Consider the following 21,915-nt stretch of genomic DNA (forward strand, 5'->3'; position numbering starts at 1 on the left):
GAATCTGCCATCACAACTAAGTCATCCGCATATGCGAGACTGCTTATTTTGTGTTCACATATCTTAATCTCACCCAGCCCGTCTATTGTTTTCAACATATGATCCACAAATAATATGAACAACAGTGGAGACAGGTTGCAGCCTTGTATTACCCCTGAAACTACTCTGAACCGTGAACTCAATTTAACGTCAACTCTAACTGCTGCCTGACTATCTATGTAAAGACCTTTAATTGCTTGCAAAAGTTTGCCTCCAATTCCATAATATCTGAGAACAGACAATAACTTCCTCCTAGGAATCCGGTCATATGCCTTTTCTAGATCAATAAAGCATAGATACAATTCCCTGGTCCACTCAACACTTCTCCATTATTTGCCGTAAGCTAAAGATCTGGTCCTGACAACCTGGCTCTGAGCACTATGCGACTTAACTTCTGAGGTCATCAGTCCCTGACAACCTGTAAGAGGCCTAAACCCACACTGATTTTCATCCAATTTGTCCTCAACTAATACTATCACTTTCCTTTCAACAATGACTGAGAAGATTTTACCTACAATGCTGATTAAATGTGCCAGTAAAATTTTAAATATTGGCATAAATGGCTGGTCTTCTGGGTTCGAAGTTTTTGTAAGCGGCTGGATCTCATTGTTCGTTGAGAAGTTTTGACAGACAGTAACACTGAATCCTGAATCCTCCTTGGTCATGCTGACAAAGTTTTATGAATTTATTTGTAAAAGTATAGACAGTGAAAATTAAAAATATCCTGTGGTGCCTCTCCTGCTCCAAGTCAACCCCTTAAGAAATTCATCTCACATTCTCACACATAACAAAATTCATCTTGCGTAAAAGGCAACATACTCTGATACCAAATGCTTCTCAAACCACCATTTGCAATATTTTCCCACAACCTGTTAGAAATGTAAACAGTTGTGACATCACACTCCAATGCAACTGAAAACCATCATCAGGTAGGCCATTCCAGGGGATAGCACTGCCATTGCCTAATGTGTATGATGTCAGCAGGAATAGTGCTAAGGGCTCCTGCTCGTGGGCAGCCTCTGAACACTTTCAACTGCGGTCCTCAAGAGTTCCAGACTCACGTACTATATGTTGTACAGTGTTGATGCACATTATTAAGCATCACTTAAATCTAAAATTATTACATGAACACTTATCTTATAATGACAGCCACCTGCCAAGACTTAATATTAAGAGGGAAAACATCTTGCTGTGTTCACAAATACAAACTGTAGCTCAGAATGAGCATGATGCAAAGCCACTGAAGATTTTTTTTGAGGCAATTTTTTTAGGTTTCCTGTATCAGCTTGTCTGTTTATATGTCTTATTCTAATGACGGTTCTTCATCACCTGTAGACAAACAACTTCGTGATGCATTTTGGGAAGCATTGTCATAGAAATCATCTTTTGTATCACAATAAAATGTTGGTCCTACTACGTTCAATACTGTCAGTTATTACTCACTGTGTTACACCTAATATTTTACAGGTATTATGTGATTTTTCTTCTGAGAAATATTTGAATACATACATCTGCCAGCTACTGCCACAATTCTGCTCTTCTTATTGTCTACTTTCTAATATATAAACTACTTTCAAAGTGCCACAATGTACTAGAATAAATAAATGTCTCTAAACACCACACCTTGCAATGTACTTGCAGTTAGACAGTTACAATTTCTGAAATCCATTGCCCGTGGCCTCTAGTCTGGTGAGCAGCACTGCAGTCCTGGGTCCATGGAGAAACCATGAAAATCCACAGCATTACTTCATACACAAACAGGTCTGGCCAGCAGGCAAGTTGGTGAGAGAGATCTGATGGGCTTTTGTTTTGGTTCAGGGCACAAAAAAACAACCGGGGTCATACGCACCCAAGTTAAAAGACAACTATACATCAGCCCCAACTGGCTTAACAGAAGACACCTAATAACAGGCTCTGGGAAAAAGGGCTAAAAAGGACACCATATAGAAGCGGAGGTACAAAACTAAAAATTAAATAGCCTTCGCCATACTGTTATGGTGGATAAAAAGTAAAATGCGGTCAACAATCCGTGCTTCATTTGCCAAAACGGCCGATAAATCAGATGGCAAACCCAAGTGGGTACACAAACGGTTAAAAAAATGGGTATTCCAACAGTAAGTGGCAGACAGTTAAAACTGGGATGCAATGTGGTGAGGTAGTGCCACTTAAATGAGGATGGCTAAAAAGGCAGTGCCCAATAGACAAAAAAATTAAAATGTACTCCACCAAGCGGGAGGGACGAGAGGTGGTCATTCAAGCTGCTGCAAGAGGCTTAATAAGCCAAAGCTTATTCCTGTGAAGGGAGGACCCTTGGCAATTCCAAAGGGACACCACCTCTTAACAGGCAAGAATACCGAGATTACTGGAGGGAATAAAGGTACTCGTGGGCTGAGGTACGAGGACTGCAGCCATGGCAGCAGCCCCATTTTCTGGCAGATCGACATAACCAGGAACACACAGAAACATCACACTGGCTCCACCAAGAATGAGCAAGTGACAGTTTTCCTGGACCCACTGTACTAAGGGATGGGTGGTGTACAGTGCACATAGACTTTGAAGGGCACTGAGTGAGTCTGAGCAGAGGACACAATTGAAAAGGCTGTGTCACTGGATGTACTCTGTGGCCTGAAACAAGGCAAAGAGCTTGGCTTTAAATACTGAACAGTGTGCTGGAAGCTGATATCGAAAGACATGGGTGCCAATGACGAAGGCACACCCGACCCCACTGTCAGTCCGAGAGCCATCATCAGTGTATACAAAGGTACTATCGCAAAGTTCCATGCGAAGGTCGTGAAACTTAACGCAATAAACCAAGGCTGGAGTAGCATCCTCAGGAAGCGAATGAAGGCCAACATTAACATGGGCCGCTTCATGAAGCCAAGGTGGTGAAGAGTTCACACCTACCGGAAAAATTGCAGGTAGTGTGAAGTTAAGCCGCCGTAGCTAGTGCCGAAAGTGGACTCCAGGAGGTAAGAGTGACACGCCCCATAGTGGCGATCAAAGGAATCACTAAAGGAGGCATAGGATGGGTGGCCACACATGGCAGACAAACAGCATGCATACATGCTGAGGACAGGGTGTCTACATGGACAAGGAAAAAGAATTCCCGGATTTTTCCCACACTTCCCGGGTAAAAATACACTTTTTCAGTGTTGGGTGACCGTATACTATTCTTTGGTACTGTAAAACTGATCAATCCTTTGATTGTTTATTGTTTTATATACCGAAGTAGAATTTCCTGCCACTATAAAAAACGAAACTCAGGGGAGGGGAAAAAAACACGTTTTGAAACACCTTTCATGTGCAGCAGTATGTACGCTGCATATTTTCGTATTACGAAGGTGTAAATTCTAATTCCACCAAATACCGCATGTTACTTTCCAAACCATTGAAGCAAAGATTGCGATGCGCTTTTGTAAGCCACGCATGACTCATGTCACGTGATCTCGCCAGCTGATGACAGCATAGGACACACGATGTAGTCAGCCAATAGCAAGTTCACTCTTAAGTAGCGCGAAAACACAAATAAGAAAAGTTAATGGTTTAAATTAATATGCATAGCATTCACATATAATATTTGTCTCCAAGATTCATAAGCTGGAAGAGAAGCTAAGCTTCCACATATAATATTGATCTTTTCTGCGCGTGATACATTTTAATATACATCACACAAATGTGCCAATAAAATTTTTAATAACGACATAAATGTGTGATCTTCTGAGCTCGAAATTCTTCTAAACGGCCATCCTCAAAGAGTTGATTTTTAAATCAGAGTCAAACACTTTGTTATTTAAGAAATTCATCGTACATTCTCGCACATAGTTCATTTTGCGTAAAAGGAAATTTGCTTTTAATGTATGTAACGCTTTTCAAACCATCATTCGCAATATTTTCCCGCTACCTGTTAGAAATGCCGTAGTTTCGTTTCAGCAGTTGCAAGAGAGAGCCAGATAAAAGTTGTCACCGCACGATGACTCAGGAAGGCCATATGTTCGTACACATAAAACATTAAAAGATCTTACATTAGGTCATAAAAGAAACAAGACATCAAATAATACTTCAAGAGCATCACCGGCCAGTGTCGCCGAGCGGTTCTAGGCGATTCAGTCTGAAACCGCGCGACCACTACGGTCGCAGGTTCGAATCCTGCCTCGGGCATGGATGTGTATGATGTCCTTAGGTTAGTTAGGTTTAAGTAGTTCTAAGTTCTAGGGGACTGATGACCTCAGAAGTTAAGTCCCATAGTGCTCAGAGCCATTTGAACATTTTTTCAAGAGCATCGGAATTTCATGAACCATACTAAAATGCACAATTCGGCTTAAAGTGCACATTCTTATGTCCAGAGTCGGATGTAAATTTTCTTGGAATACCAGTATTGTATTATCTCATGTTTGGTTCTTTATCATGGCATAATATCATACGAGCACTTGCAATCAGCGAACAATTGAAACCAGCCAACAGTGTGAAACTAAACAGTTCATTTCAAATAAACTGACTGCCTCAGCAGAAAGGATTAATAAAAGCCAAATCTTTTTAGCAAACAGACAAAAATAACTTAATTGTTCTGCAAGGCGATTAATGCTTGACTGTCAGAAAGGTGGAAATAAAATCTGAAACTAATGACATATTTTAGCCATCCGTAATTATGCGAACGTATTTTAATTCATTTGATATATCCCGGTCACAAAAATCCGTTTTATCATTTAACGTGAGAGCAATAAACGAAGAGGAAACAACAAAATCACTAAACGTTAACACAGGTCACGTGGAGACGACCCACCTCCCCACCACAACTCAGACTGCTCTGTGCATCAGGCTCGGATTTACTATATTTCCAAACCGGGCAATATTAGGTAGTGACGCCAAGCCACACTTCTGTAACAAGAAGCGGGAGAAGGTACTACTCATACACGAGTCAACTACGCATGCACAAGAGCCCGCCCACAACTGCTCGAAGCAATCTAATTTAAACAGTTGTCACGTCACGCACATCGGAGCAATTTGCTGTTATGAAGCATTGCATAGTCTTCCAAAAGCCTTTGACATATTTTACTGTTGGCAGACGCTTGTATGAGTACTGTGTTTTGTTGTTGTTGTATGCGGCGTATTTCCTTTGCAACTTAACTTTATTTTACACTTTTTTCTCTCTCTTGTTCATGTTTCGTTGCTGCAGTGTTATTCTGCAGTAGCGGGGTACAGTAATATCCTTTGTTAGAGTATTGGTTCTTAGCACTCAAAATCACAAAAATTTAACTGAAAACTAAAACAATGAAAAATTACCGGAATTGTAAACAATTCCTGGGTTTTTCCTTGTTTTCTCCCGGATGAAAAAATTCCCGGGTTTTTCCCGGAACTCCCGAGTCGTATACACCCTGTGAGGAGAAAGTCACGGAGGTAGGACAGTGGTAGTTCAGCAGCTTCAGCTTACAGACTAAACTGGGCTAGCGTAAAAGGCACCCGTGGTCAAACAGATGCCACGATGGTGAATAGTGTTGAGACTGCATAAGAGGGATGGGAGTGCAGATGCATAAAAAAGCACCCATGGTCGAGTTTCGAACAGACAAGGCACCGGTACAAACCGAGGAGGGTGGTTCGATTGGCACCCCAGGAAGTGCCATTGAGGACACGTAGGACATTGAGGAATTGTGTACAGTGGACTGCCAGGTAAGACCCATGGGAAGACCAAGAGTGTTTCCTATCACACATGAGCCCCAGGCATTTCATAGTTTCAATGAATGAAAGGGCAACAGGCCCAAGTTGTAAAGATGGTAGGAGAAACCACCTGTGTTGCCATAAATTCATACAGATGGTTTTGTCAGTCGAAAAGGGAAAGCCATTGTTGATGCTTCAGGAGTAAAGACAATGAAGACATTGCTGAGGATGCTGCTCAGTGAGACAGGACCATGGAGAACTGCAATAGACAGCAAAATTGTCAACAAGAAGGGAGCTGGACGTGCCCAGCAGGAGACAGACCATTATAGGTTAACGGCGATAGCAAGGACGACGACACTCGGGACAGAACCCTGAGGCATAGCGTTTTTCTGGACAAAGGCGTCCGACAAGGCAGAACCCACACGCACCTTGAAAACTCATCTTTTAAAAATGCCTGAAGGAAAAAGGGCAGGCAGCTGTGGAAGCCCCACGTGTAAAGAGTACAGATACCGGTTCTCCAGCAGGTATCTTAGGCCTTCTCCAAATAGAAAAACATGGCCATAGTCCAGGATTTCCGCAGGCCACCATTCGTGGCATGGGTAGACAAAGTAACGAGATGGTCAACTGCAGAACCCTGCACTCTTAAATCCACACTGTACATTAATCAGTATATCGTGAGACTTGAGTCATCATACCAGCCGGACATGAATCTTAAGTTCCATCACCTTGCAAACACAGCTGGTAAGAGAGATGGGGCAGTAGCTAGAAGGAAGGTTTCAGTCCTTACAGGGCTAGGTATGGGTACGACGGTGGCTCCGTGCCAGTGTCCAGGTAATGTGCCCTCTGCCCAGATGCAGTTTAAAGTGTTAAGCAGAAAATGCTTGCCTGCAAGAGAAAGGTGCTGCAACATCTGAATGTGGAAGTCATCTGGCCCTGGGGTGGAGGATCGGGATGAACAGAGCACGATCGAGCTCCTCATAGTTAAGGTGGCATTGAAGCACTCATGATGGGGAGAGGAGAAGGGTATCGCCCGAGCCCCCTCCACTCTTTTCCAATGGAGGAAGGTGGGGTGATGGTGGGAAGAGCATGAAACTTCTGCAAAAAGGTGGCCCAATGTGTTGGAGATAGCAAGAGAGTCCATGATAACATTGTCTGCAACTGTCAGGCCAGAAATTTGGAACGGAGGCCAGCCAGGAATTTGAAGTTGCACGTCTGCTTGGCCATGTCCTTCAAGGAGTGAGGGGAAACGAGAACAGAACTATAGGTGCCAGACGGAATAACACAGGGTTTGTGACTAGCCAGTAACTTTCAAGCGACTGGTTAGGACACTTTTCTTTACCCGGATCTCTTAGGCAGCATGCTCATCAAGATACATGGGACAATCCTGACAGAACGCGGCATGAACGCCATTGCAGTTGACACACCGGGGAGATGGACGATGACAATCGCTCGTTTGCACCCCTACCACACGTTACAGATTTTGCTGGGTCTCGACAAGACGTTCTAGTGTGATTGAAACAATGACACAAGTAGCAGCCCATCAGGTTTGGAATGTACAGCTGGACTGTGATAATTTCATAGCCTGCATCGATCTTCAATGGCAGCACCACTACCAAAGAATAGGGAAAGAGTGCGGATAGGCACTAAGGAGACGATGGATTAAACAATGGATAGCAATGACACCCTGATCAGAGAGGTAAGATTGGATTTCGGCCTCTGTTATACCGTCAAGCAGCCTGATGTAAATAACGCCATGGGTAGAATTCAAAGTTCTATGGGCCTCGACACTAAGAGGATAGCAATGGAGAAGCAAGGTGGCAAGCAGTTGTTGTGCTTAAGTATCAGAAGTAGTCTCCAAAAGCAAAGTGCCATTCCATAAACAAGAGCAGGATCTCACAGGGCCGGCAATTTCATCAACACCTTTCTGAATAATAAATGGATTTACCTTGGTGAAGGACTGACTGTCTTGAGTATGAGAGACCACAAGGAACCGTGTGCAGTGGAAAGGGTCTTTGATCATTAGCCTCATTATGTTTATGTTTCTTAGATGTTGATTGGCAAGATGATTCACTCATTGCAAGAAAATTCCCCACAATTGCCAACACCTCCAATGGCGCACTGCTTCCAACTGGGGTCTCCCTTCACAAGGGGACGCACCCCCCTCAGGTGATTGTTCACACCTCAGGTCACACATCCCGAACACCTGACAGAGGGACCAATCGGCAATTTGGGAAGGTTGCAGCTCAGGCAATTTGGGAAGGTTGCAGCTCAGGCAATCACCCCTCCCTGGACCTGGCCTGTACCAGGGGGTACATGCGAACCCTCCTGTCGACCCGGGGCTGTGAATTGTGTGTTACTAAGTCACCTGTTACGCGTCAGATGCATGGGCTGGCCTTCAGGAGCGCACAGGGAGGAGAAGAAGAAATGAACCTCAAACGCTGAAGAGGAGGAATGAGAGAACAAGGGAAACAAAGGTAGGAAAAGGGAGTGAAAAACAAAAGTGAGACTGTTCTTCCATCAATGCAGAACATTCCCAATAACATCCCAGGCATGTTCCCCAAGGGAGGGGAAAAAAGCATAACCAGAGGGTAGATATGCAGCAGGGAAGGGAAAAAATGCTGCAAAGGCTGGGGCCCCCTAGTAGCCAAGCATGAACCCCCAAGGAGTGGCGAGAACCATCCCCCCCCCCCTCCTGAGGGGGGGGGGGTTAGGCCTAATGGGCAGAATCTAAATATTAGGAGGAAATGAAGGGCTTCAGATCAGCAGGTCCGACCCACAAGGATACCCGCAGAAATGGCCGGGGTTTTGGCCTATCGCGAAAATCAACTAGTGTGACCAGCTAATCAGAAGTCACAGACAGCATGTTGATGAAATGGGACTGTGGTTATCAATACATGCAACAGGTAACTTGTGCAAATGCTCTTGAGAATCCCCCCCCCCCCCCCCCCACACACACACACACACACACACAGACAGAAGACTGTTGTGATTGGCAAGCTGAAGGAGCCACTGGCTCTGAAAGCTTGCCAATCACAACAGTCTTACGTGTATGTCCAGCCACTGCTTGGTGAGTAGATCTTTCAAACTATGGACTGCAATTTATTGGTGGAACACTTAGTTCAGACCCTTCTGAAGAAATACTGTGTGGTGTGGGATCCGCACCAAATAGAATTGTCGGAGGACATAAAAAAGGTTCGAAGAAGGGCAGTTAGTTTGGTATTATCACAAAATAGGGGAGAGTTAACAAATATGATACACGGATTAGGGTGACAATCACTAAAACAAACGTGTTTTCATTGCAGTAGAATCTTCTCATGAAATTTCAGTCACTATCTTTCTCCCCAAAATAAGATTTTTTTTATTTTCATCTACATATTGAGAAGTGCTCATTGGAGTAAGAGGAATCAGAGCTCACAAGGAAAAAGATTTAAATGCTCATTATTCTGTGTGCTGGTTTGATAGTGGAATGCTAGAGAAATACCTTGAAGGTGGTCTGATTAACCCTCCGTCGGGGAATTGTGCAATGCAGAGTACTAGTGTAGATGTAGAAGCACAGGTTGGCTGGTTGGTTTCGGGGAGAGGACCAAACACCGCTATCATCAGTCTCATCGGATTAAGGAAGGATGAGGAAGAAAGTCCCCCATGACCTTTCAGAGGAACCATCCCAGCATTTGCTTGAAGAGTTTTAGGGAAATCACAGAATACCTGAATCAGGATGGCCAGATGCAGATTTTAACCGCAGTCTTTCAGAATAGGAATCCAGTGTGCTACCCACTGTTCCACCTTGCTTGCAGAATCCAGTTACTCCTATCCACAGTAGGTTTCTACCTTAGCAGTTGCATCTTAGTTTTTCTATCTCTCTACTTCATGTTTTGCAGTAACCTCTAGTTCAAGAATTACTCCTGTGCTAGTTGACTGACTTAATTTAATTTTCTTCAAAGGTACAGCTTCTAAAGCAGACTGTATACTCTTCTCTTTTCACATTGGCAATCTAATAATTCCAAAGGCGATAATGCATAGAAATGAGTTGAGAGGATGAATATCTGGCAATTATCTATAAGTTGCCCTGCTGGAGTTTTTGACAACCTTTGATGCATCTCCATGCCAATTTGGAATATTTTTCTGACGACGAAAAGTCCCCCTTAAATTATCTTTTCAAAGAAAACTACAAAAGCCCCTTTTTTTAAAGTCCTATTCATAATCTTCAGGAACAAAATGACCTCAATAAATCCCTGCATTATTCTCATTAACAGAATCATTTCTTTTACAGTGTCCACTCATTTGCACTATAGTTCTCTTTTCTTATAGATCTATGGCAAATAAGATCCAGTTTCATACAAAGCATTTCTGTATTCAGCAGTGGCACAACAATTTCTACTTTAGCTTATAGTACTAAAAATTAACCAGAAAGAATAACTAACAAGTAACTGGATTCTATTTATTTCAACGCAGTGGTCTGGAAATTTGCTTGCATTTACAATGCACGTGTAATGGTCTTTCATCCCACTTCTCGCTTCCCGTATTCCTAATGACGTGACGCCGTTTCACCAGCATTCTGCACGAAAAGCCAGTATGGCATGCCCTCGTTACACTCATTGAAACAAGGCCCACGAGAAAGGCATATTCAAAGCAGCTTGTTACAAAATATTGCAGTCTCCGACATTCTGGTGTTGGCAGACACTTTTGTGCACTATGCTTTTATGTTGTAAATAGCACATTTTCTTTGTGACTAAATTTTTTATTTTGGCATTATTCCCTTGTTTATGTTTTACTGCTGTAGTATTATTATGGAGAAGCAGACTTAAGTAAAACACTGAGTATCAGTTTTTACCAATCAAAATTACAGAAATTTAACTCTAAACCGAAACAATTAAAAATTCCTGGAATTCTAAAAATTTCCCCCGGACGAAAAATTTCCATTTTTCCCAGATTTCCTGGGGCATATACACCCTGCTCAGTGAGGCGTTGAGCTCAAAATCAATATCAAGGAACACCAAGATGAGATGTACAGTTCAAAAACTATTAATATTTGAAAGAAGAGTAATGAGAAAGATACAAAGATACCTCTTAGATAAAGGAGAATGAAGGAAGGACAACGGGATCTACCTCTTGATGCAACAAACAATTTTACAGAAACTGAAGAGCAGAAGAACCTAATGGGTGGGCCATGTAGCCCATATGCTAGAGGAAATACTGGTGAAGAATGCACTTTAGGGGAAACCACACCACACACTCCACCAGATGACTAACTCTGTGGTGGGTGGATGTGCTGGCGAGGGAAATGGCAGCCCTGGGGGTTGAAGACACCGGGAAGAATAAGCACAAAACAGACAGGAAAGAAGCAGCTAGGGGTCTGCAGAGCCTGAGGTCACTGGATATGTAAGATACATGTATAAAAATGTTTAAATGTCTTACAAATAATGGATTAAAAAGCAAACTGAAATTTCTTAACAGGAATTCCTTTCTGTAATGAGACTCCCTTTTTATATTGCCTAGACAACAAAATCATTTGACAGGTAAGCACAGTAATCAGGATTATCCTCTAAATGTGATCCAGGCATGCAAAAATAAAATTGAAAGTACACTCAAAAGAAAAAAAAAAGCCTCCAGAAACATATCCTTCATATTTGTTACTGGATAGTAAAAATGTATTTTCTGTCTTTATCTTTTATAAATTACTTTAAAAAAGAAAAAAACAGAAAAATTTACTGTTGCACACTTATGACACCTGAATTAACACTATGTTATAATCAGGCTCTTAAGATGTGCGTATATTTTTAATAAAATATACTTACATAAACATGAACTTGACTTCCAAAGTTTACATTCGGTGCCACAGAACTACCATTTGAATACAGAAACCTTTGCTGCCCCTGATACGTGTTAGGGTCATAAAGTGCAGGTGGTGTTCTGTAGCCATTTTTCAGAGCTACACCCATGGAAGGAACTGGAGGAATAGGTAACCTATTCATAGGTTTAGCCTTTATTCTTGCCATTATAGGCTTTCCCTGAAATGTAAAAATGTGCGTCAAGATATTTACGTAATCCTCACAGTACCGTAAGCACTATCTTAACAATGACCTTTCTTATTAACTTTGGTAATTATATATGAATTACACAAACCACTACATATATGGTATTTTAATCATTGTTATAAAAAAGTAGAACAATTTACCACACTGATGAAGGAAATAAATTCCTTGATACACATTATTAGTGTCAAAATTTTGTGAATAAAGCCATATAGAGCACTTAACACATACCAGTCATTATAATATTTCAGTAATTGCCATAATCAGGTCAAAACTTAAAACTTATGAAGCAACATTCATTGCATAAGCTTTTGAAGTGGCGTTAGTCTAAACAACATAAAAATCAAACAGAGCCACATGGATTTATTCATGAAATGGCTCAAATGTCAGTATTTGATATAAATGTGCCTAAGCTGATACTTAACACAAAACTATTGCAACATTAGTAAATGTTTAACTCTAGTGATGAATTATATATTCATACGAAACAATATTCAGTGCCATGAATAACTCAACTGGGTTTATTTTGTCTGCAGTTGCCATATCAATAGTAATTCAGCCAATGCAGTGATTTTAGACACCCTATTATTAATAGGGTGGTCACCATTTTAAGTACATAATACATTTATATTCTCAGTAATAGTATATTTGATGATGGTCTGCAAATAATTCGTGTTTTCCCAGGATAGTTCCTATCGTAACAAATGTGTACATAATTACAAATGCTCATAGGCCTAATGGATGTGTAGACTAACAGAATTTGCAACTCACTCTTGCTTTTCCTCCACACTGCAAATAAAAGTTGCCGTCCTGTCTTGCTGTACCTTTCTATTCCCCATTGTAACTGGATTCCGAAGTCTCTTTGTAGAGCTATGCCAGGTGAGTTTTAGTATGCTGATCAGTTTCCAAAATTGTAATTTTAAACCAATAGCCTAATGAATGCACAAAACTAATTTGAAATTTACCTTATACCAGATGATCAACATTAATACTGGCACGTTTCAGCCTACCCGAGGAAAAATTATCCTTCTACATGAAAGATTTCTCGAATTTCACAATATTAGGACAACTGTTTCTGAAACACGTAAATTATTACCTGAAACTCACGAACTTCTTCACGCAAAAATCTGTAAGCTCGTTGAGCATCTTCATCAGACTCGAAAGTTACATACCAGGAGTTATTGTGCGCAAATTCACAGGAAATTAATTTTGGGCAACCTTCACCAGAGAACAGGGCCTGGAAAACAAAAATCAATTACAGTTAACAAATTCATCATAAACAGGAACACCAAATTCATGAAATAATATGTCTAGAGGATATTCATTTGCGAGAATTACAAATAACTTTTACAGCTACGCCTTTTAAAGAAAATTATACACTTTGCAGAATGTAACGCTCCCTAGGGAAAAAAAATCAAACACAAACCATTCACTTTCTTCTATAAGTGTCTATGAGCAGCATAAATCAGAAGCAAAAATATCTAATCTTAAGGAAAAGAATGCTTTCAGATATTAGAGCAATGGCAAATTCTGCTTTTATGTGCACTGGAAAAAGAATAGTCGTCACCAAGAGACCTGAGAAAAATTTGGAAAGCTGAAAGAGTACATGGAGGAAAACATAAAAAAAGGAGAAGCTACATGAGAATCACAATACCAGAAGTAAACAAAAAATTTTGTAATATTCACAAACAAGGCAACGGGGTTAATTAATTGTAAAAACAGTTATGTAATCAAGATATGAAACTGGAGGGGGAGGGGAGAGGGAATCTAATACAACTCAGATTCTCATCCCAAGGTTTTGTATATTTCATACATTTGGATAATTTTTTGGAACTAATTTGCTGCATCAAAGATAGTTTATAACATTACTCATTACATTCCTTTTTTTCCCTTGTTCCAATAGACTGAAACAACACTGAAGGTTACAATTCATTCACAGCATGAGTACACGAGTACACAACAGACGTCAAATGAAAATATTGTTCTCCTCAATGACAAAGAAATTAAGACTAACCAGGAAACTCCAGGTTGGCATATAAATAATGTATGGAAAAGGTAGATTGCTACACACCATACAGATGAAACATCAAGTTGCAGACCAGCATGACAGAAAGACAAATGTGGTTTTTGGCCAAAGCCTTCTCCAGCAGCTTGGACCTGAATGTAACTGTCACACGGCTTGTTGCTACTGCTGATACAGCTAACAGCCACACTTCTAGTGGCTAGAAGTGGGAGTAGGTACTGCTCATATGTAACTGTCTGTGCATTAGCATGAGCCTACTGGCAACTGCACAAGCAAACCTAATGTAAATAGTTGTGACATCATGCCAAAGGGAAGCAGTGTGTTATAATGTACTACATTGTCTTTGTCCTAAAGCCTTTGACACATGCCTGTGCCTGCACTGTCTTCTTGTAAATGTGCATTTCCTTTACAACTGAAGTTTTACTTTAATTTTTCCTCTATGTTTTATTGCTACAATAAAAAATTTCCAGAATTCTGAAAGTTATCAGGTTTTTCCCTGTTTTCTCACAGATGAAAAAAATTCATGGGTTTTTCCTGGATTACCTGGGGCATATACACCCTGGATGAGCAGCAACGTATCTTTTCCTTATGTGAAACAATGATACGAGTATTGCCACCAAGTTGGTAAGAACAATAGTGTAAGTTAATTGTGACAGCTATACATCGCATTTAGAAACTAAAAATAACCTCCAAGAAAAAGATGTGGAACACATAATCCAGGTTCCTGTTACAAAATCCTGGAAGTCAACAGCGTCCCAAAATCAAAAAGAATAGAAAATATTCAATGCTCAAACACCAATTTTACAGGAGGATTACAGTCCTTCAGGCATGAACATAAAATATTTGTAGTGTTGCTTGGGGAACATCAAGTAAGAATGGCAACACTATACAGAAATTAAAGAAATGTAAAAGCAATGAAAAGAAACTCAGGCATTTCAAATCTTAATTTGTAAATTTATTCCAATTTTGTAACTCTTATGTATATACACTGGTCATAAGTGCTGCCCTCATTGCATTGAAACTCCTGTTTGCTTCATTTTCTGTTGGTACTGGAATTTCTTCATAGACTTTTCTCCTAACAATTAGTGTCGTACCCATTTTCAGGCGCCTCGTCTGCGCCACTGGCAGTTGTGTTGTATTGCCCACGTCACAAGCTGCAGCTACAGTAACTGTTGTGTTAGTTTCACTCTGCGATCTTATCATCAACAACTCAGCTTTTTACACATTAACAAACATTACTAGAGGGGAAACGAAAAATTCAGAGTACTGATGGGGGATTGAATCTGATAGCATTTTTACTGTATTCCAGATTGCAACCACTGTGCCACTACCTGATATCTACAAATCCACTTTCACATGCATACTACTTGACTTATTCAACACTTTCACTTGCCATAGCAATTCAAGCAGTTGTTTCGTAGTTAGAAATTTGATGCGAATTGTGTCGTTACTGTTATTTGTGCCTAGACAGTTTATTTGTAAGAGGTGAACGACCCACAAAGAGTGTGTAAAAGCCTAACAAGACCTAAACACGTCTTCTCTAATTATAGTTGAGAGATTGCAGATAAATAATCATTACTTACATAGCCAAAAAGAGTGATGAAGTCACATAATATTTTTTAGTTTAGCAACAACTTCTTAATTATTTACTTCTTTAAACTCTTATTTGTACAACACAAAAGTTTTTTTTTTAATACCGCTAGGTTGTGAGCTACTGATTGCATCTGAACCTGATGTGATCTGAGAAATTTCACCAGTCACAGATGATCCCACTTCACAGCACGGTAGTGTGAGGTTAGCATTTATAGAGAGTGTTCAGGTCAAACGTATGATGATATAACATTTAATAATACTTCAGAAGTAACATTTTTTTGATCATATGTTTCCAGAACTATTAACTCTAAGTCTTTACAGATCTATTACACCTCAATATGCGCACCATTAGTGGCATGACCGGCATCTAATCCGTATTCCACTCCTCTCCAAGTATCTTGCGCATTGCAACGTAACATTTCTGACTGCTGCACGAATGTCATGGCGAAGATCTGGGATATTCTTGATAACAACCCCCCCCCCCCCCCCCCCCCACACACACACATACACAGGAAAAAAAAAATGTCGTGATGTCTGGGGTTCTCTTGTAATTTGTGTCTGATACGCATGTCTTGCCACTGTCTTATTAATGTTTACAAAAACATATTTTAGTATAATGTGAAAGTGCCATACCGCATAGCAGTAGATTTATGTGAGACGCTATATTGTGCGACGTGTATCTGGAAACAAAGGATTTAAGTTTGTTATCTAATTATTGCCATAAATTCAAAGTTAAATGGAACTTGTGTATGGACTAATTATTTAGTATAGAACCTATGTCATCATTCATGACCATACGTATTTAATTTTCTTTTATGTTTCTGCAAAGTTTGATAGTTCACAGTCACGAATTTTTTTGCTGAAATCGGACGGAAGTTGCATACATTGAAATATTTTTTCTGCACTTTATTCTACTGGTAAATTCAAGATAAACTTCGGTCCCTTAGGAAATTCATGTTGAGGTATCCAAAAACATTTTAAATACACATTTACCTTCCTCTGCAAAAACAACTTTTGTCTGATCAGCCTATTCAACAAGAAACAGTCAAAAATTCCTGACTAGTGAAGCTATTGAAAACCACTACAGTAACTAGTTACGTCTATTGGCCTAAAATACAATATGCATCATTATGTGCTTTTCTCTGCAAATATATTTCCACCACCGATTATAGCTGTATGCTAATGCACAAAAGTAAACATATTGTTGTAAGCCTTTTATGAATGACATCGTGTACTATCAAATAAGGTAACTAACTGCCTACTTGCTTGTCGGATTGACTTACAAGAGCTCTGGTGGAAGTACATACATATTAGCTCAACTGATTTTGGAACTGTAACTGTGTGCTTGGCATATTGGCCCTACATTGAAAACAAACAGTTTCCAAAGCTGCTTGTACTATTTCTTGTTGTTACATAAATGGAGACATCACTTGGTTGTAGTATATACTTGTACCACAAGAGACACTGTATCAGTGTAACAGACTTTAGCTCTGCGAGAAAAAGCAACAAAATGCCTACTGCTGTTGAGTCCACATGGTTGCTGTATGTTATCATGAACGACAGACGTTATGTGCATGCGTAAGCAGTACCTACTGCTGCAAGCAAACCCACAAAAACATTGAGTTACCATACTTCTAGAAGAGAACTCTCCATAAATATCTCAAGTTATTACATTTTATATTACAATGTGTGTAACCCACGCACCCTGTACAATACAGATCTCAGGGGTCAACTTGATATGGGCTCACTGATTTTGCTCAAACCACGTTTAAGTAGAAGCAGTAGAAGGTAAAATGCACTGTAAGAATTTTTAGTAGCACAAGAGATTTTTGAGCTACAATGTTCAAGTAAGTGGCGTGACAGTGGTCAAGTGCACTGACAGACAATATGTCAGCTCAGGTTCGATTGCTGCTACTAATGTATTTTTCCTATTTGTTTTATTCCTCACAATATTAAACTATTATTTATAAAATTTATATATATTTCAACAACTCAATTTATACACATAAAATATTAATTTATCATAATTAGCTTCTGTGTATCTTTAGAAAGGAATTATTTTAAATGATACCTTTCTGACACTTTGTAATTTGAACTGTTTTCTGACATTTTGTAACTGTGTCTATAGTTGTGAACAGCATCTCGCCATGTGTCTTTAGTAATTTTCCATGAATACCTATTTTATTGGAAAACTGAAACCCAACCAGAATTTTCTAACCGATGAAGTATTTAAGAGTCTGCCAATAGATATGGTCCTCAAGTTGCCGGTACTGTCAAGAAACTAGAAGAAAAATATAATAATGTTGTTACTTGCTCGAAGTCGGGTAAACTAACAGAAGTGCTGTATGCAAAATGTTTGGAAACAACATTAAAACTATACATAGCTAACAACAAATTCCTTCTGTTGGTGGATTCTCAAGGGGTGGCCAAACAGATTTGATAGTGTATGATGAGACTTTCATAATGAACAAGGCAAAGGAATGCGTACTCTTCTTGCTCAATCCTGTGATGCATATTTCTACTGCCAAGTCAAAAATCGAACAAAGATTATAAAGTGCTCTAGAATTACTGTAACAACGACAATTATCATTAAGATGATATGCAATTCAAACGCATTTGATCATGCAGAATAAATTTAGTGCTCCTCTTTTCATCCCAATGATTCGGTGTGCATCAAAATTGACAGAGTAAAGACTTACTTAAATGAAGCATACTTTCCACTGAAGCATATTTTGGAATGTCATTGTTCAAAAAATTCTTTCATTAAATGTAAATGCTATAAACTATATTTAGGTTTCTAAATGTTCCTTTAATGACTATCCCACTAAAAATGTAATTTAACTTCTAGCAGTTAATTACCTGCTTTTTAATTGCTATACTAGCAGTTAATTACCTGCTTTTTTCATTGCTAGAATGTTCAGAAATTTTCCATTAATTTGAAAATTCACTGAATTATATAAATTAACTTTTTATGAATTAACCTACCTTAACTAAATCAAATACATTAATTTTACACATAATGGAACTAGTTGCTGCTGCTGCTGCTGCTGCTGCTGCTGCTGCGTTGGTGGTGGTGGTGGCAGCAGCAGGATGATTACCAAAACCCAAATTGGGGAAATGCTAGTCAGTTCGCATGACCAATGCACTATGCCATACTTTATTATTAACATAAAACAATCCTTCCTCAAACTCCACTCTAAAATCTTTAGAAGATGTGATACCTTCTCCTAACACCCAATCACGCGAGATACTCTAGGATCTTCTAAGGGGTGTTGAACTGCATGTACTTTCACAGTCTTAGTCCAATTTGTGAGCCCCGATCCACACCCTCCCCTTGTGAGGTCATTTTGTGTGTTCACCTAAGGTGAAATGCTATATACTGCTGGCCCTTTTAACTTCTCAATAAACATGAAAACCCAAGGCCATGCTTAACATTCAATGCAAGAAGACATGATTATACAGGGTATGTTATACTACCATCAGACCTGTTCAGGAGGCAGCTAGGTGCGTAAGAGCATTCTCATCACCAGGGCCATAAGCACTCATTGCATAATATGCATCTGAAGTTGTCATGTGACATGTGACGGGGGGAAGGGCAAACAACTGCCTTCAGGAGATATGCTTTCCGAGGGATGATCATAGTTTTGGTGTAACCGTAACATATATACCTACTGCACGGCACTGAAAGTGGAGACTAACTCTTCTTAAATAGCTTCATGACCTAGTTAGAAACATCAAAGTGAAAGACACACCAAAATCATTTTACACCACATCAGTGCAGGATGCCTACATTTATGATGTGTGATGGTGCCTTGAGATGCTCAGGGTGCTTCTGAAGACAAAGAAAAAATTCAATTTCCAAAGGCACTACACCACTTTCATGCAAAAGATTATGGACACTTTGAAGGCAAAGAGAAGCAGGGTTGCAAAAATTGAAGTCCTGATAAGTGATGTGACTTAAGGAAGTATTTGTCACACATGAGTGGAAAAATTGACACCTGAGTAATTTTCCTGAACATTTCCACTATGAAAAATGTACTTTTGTTTTCAGGAGCACCACTGAACAAATGCATCTGCTATCAGACCAAGTTATCATATTGCTTTTCAGATCATCGAAGCAACGCTCAAGTTTCACTACAGCAGAGTTTATAAAGATATGTTTGGTGTCTGCAGCAGCTGTGCATACAGCTCCTGAGAGACTTCTAAAGTTTCAGACGGGGTCTCTTGTTCAAAAATTTGACACCGAATTCAAGAAACAGCTAACAACATTTCAGATAAAGTAATGGTTCTCGCAACAATTTTTTCTACCTTTGCTTTGGTGCTGGATGGGTGCACTAACATTTCTGACACTGCTCAGTAGGCAATTTACATTTGGGGAGCATATTAAGGTCTAATCACATTAAAGTTACTGGACTTCCGTCCTCATGACAGACACTAGAAAAGGGGCAAATATTCTCACGTGTGTGCATAAGTGTTGAAAACACCAGTCTGTAATGGAATAATCTCACTTCTGGGTCAATGGACGCTGTAGCATATACGGTTGTCCAAAATATCAGTTTTGTCGTTCTTTTACCAGAGATGGTAAAATCATTGCCTGTTCCACACTAGATGTTTGCAATACATTACATTCTCTATCCAGAGAATTTGCGGACTGAAAGTGTGAACATGAGGGAAGTGATAACTGTTTTGACTTTCAACAAATTTCACCCATAGTCCTGCTCTCACTAGTTTAAAGCCTTTTTGGGAGACATAGAAAGCACTTGCAGCAATGTGCCATATCATAATGAAATACACTATCTGAGTGGAGACAAGGCCCCCTTGAGATATTTATGGACAAGTCATAGGCCTGTTGCCGAATTGAAGAAACAGTAGATAGCAAATTTGGCCTTCCTCCGAGACATTACATAGCATATGACTATTTTGAATTCAGCACTGCAGGTTGAACATGTTAATTTCAAAGATGTACAACTGTATTCAGGGCTTTACAATGAAATACACAGCTAGGAAGTGGGAACATTGCACATTTCTCAAAGTTATCTTTAAAGGACGGGAGCAGTGCAACATTTTGAACAGTATCAAAAAACAAGGTCTATTAAAACAAATTCTGCAACTTTGACCACATAATTTTTCTATGGTTACCTTTCACTTAGTGCATAGTCTCCTTCGAAATACTATCCTCCACAGTTGATACACCACTCCCAACACCATTTCCGCTTCCAGAAGCAGTCTTGGTATGCCTCCTGTTGGATGGTGCAAACAGCTATCTGAATATTTTCTTTTATCTCGTCTATCATTGCAAATCATCCTTTCAACAGGGTTTTCAACTTTGGAAATAAAGTCCACAGGCGCCATGTCTGGAGAGTATCGAGGATGAGGCACCACTGTAGTTTCAGTTTTTGTGCAGTCATCACGCACCAACAGGGATGACGTCACTATCGTGATGCAAGAGCCACGAATTGTCTCATATTTCAGGCCGTTTCCTCCTCACATTTTCTTGGAGGTGTCCCAACACCCCGATAGCACCACTGATTAACAGTGTGTCCCTGTGGCACGAATTCATAATGAACTAATCCTTCAAAGTCAAAGAAAACTTAACAGCATGGTTTTGACATTTGACCTGACATGGAGAGAGTTCAAGAACCTTTCCCGACCCAGGTGAAGACTGAACCTTTGTTTCAACAACATAACCATAGACCCATGTCTCATCACCAGTTATGATGCTCTGAAGGACCTTCTCTCATTTACACCATCCAAAACCTCTGCACAGATTGTGAGGCGAAGGTTTTTCTGGTCTTTACTCATGAGCCATACGGTGAACGTTATGACAGCACAATGCATTCCAAGGCGCCATGGTCAGAATTTCATTACATGATCCAACTGAAATGTTAGATTCTTCAGCGTCAAAGGGCATCCTGAACGAGGGTCACCTTTTTTCGTCCGGCCATTTTTAAACCGTGTGTACCATTCATAACACCGAGTATGGTTTAAGCACTCATCACAAATGGCTTCCTCCATCTTATGATGTGTGCCCGTAAAGATTTTCTTGAGTTCCATGCAAAACTTAATGCCGACATGCTGCTCCTCTAACTCTGCTAGCTCAAAATTCGCAAGCTGTGCGACAATGTTCTACTCAATGGAGCACTGAACAGTAACTAACAGATATACAACAATGAAACTTCCAGCAGTTACACATTAAACACAGGCGTGTGCAGTGACTCCAACTGCATTTCACTCCAACACACCATTGGTGTGAAATTACACATGTTCTAGAATTTTTGAACACACCTCGTATACTCAGTGATGATTGCCACGAATCCGAGATCCGTTTCCAAGATTATGAAAAAATTAATGTCTTTTTCACGTCTCTTTTCAGTTGACGTTGACAATGTGGAAACCGAGCAGCAGTTACAACTTTTAAACCTACAGTATGACAGGCAGTTGCGTGAGAAGATTAATTATAAAATTAGTCTATGCAACTTTTATAAGAACTTTCCTCAAGACAAATTTCCACTAATTTACAAGTTCACAGTTATGATTATGTCTACAATTGGATCAACATCCTTACTTGAGCAACCT

General features: G+C 39.9%; 1 protein-coding gene across 7 annotated transcripts in view; it reads right to left on the reverse strand.

Moving 5' to 3' along the window:
* Nucleotides 1–21,915, reverse strand: part of LOC124612683 (la-related protein Larp4B) — a 335,239-nt gene that overhangs the window by 43,745 nt on the left and 269,579 nt on the right. For all 7 annotated transcript variants that reach the window (XM_047141018.1, XM_047141016.1, XM_047141012.1 and 4 more), the window contains 2 exons: nt 12,820–12,960; nt 11,487–11,699 (listed from right to left, as the gene is read on the reverse strand). In XM_047141018.1, the coding sequence (XP_046996974.1) occupies nt 11,487–11,699; nt 12,820–12,960 (354 nt within the window). The remainder of the gene's footprint in view (nt 1–11,486; nt 11,700–12,819; nt 12,961–21,915) is intronic.

This window comes from Schistocerca americana, chromosome 4 (assembly GCF_021461395.2).
Source record: "Schistocerca americana isolate TAMUIC-IGC-003095 chromosome 4, iqSchAmer2.1, whole genome shotgun sequence".
NCBI classification, from domain to species: domain Eukaryota; kingdom Metazoa; phylum Arthropoda; class Insecta; order Orthoptera; family Acrididae; genus Schistocerca; species Schistocerca americana.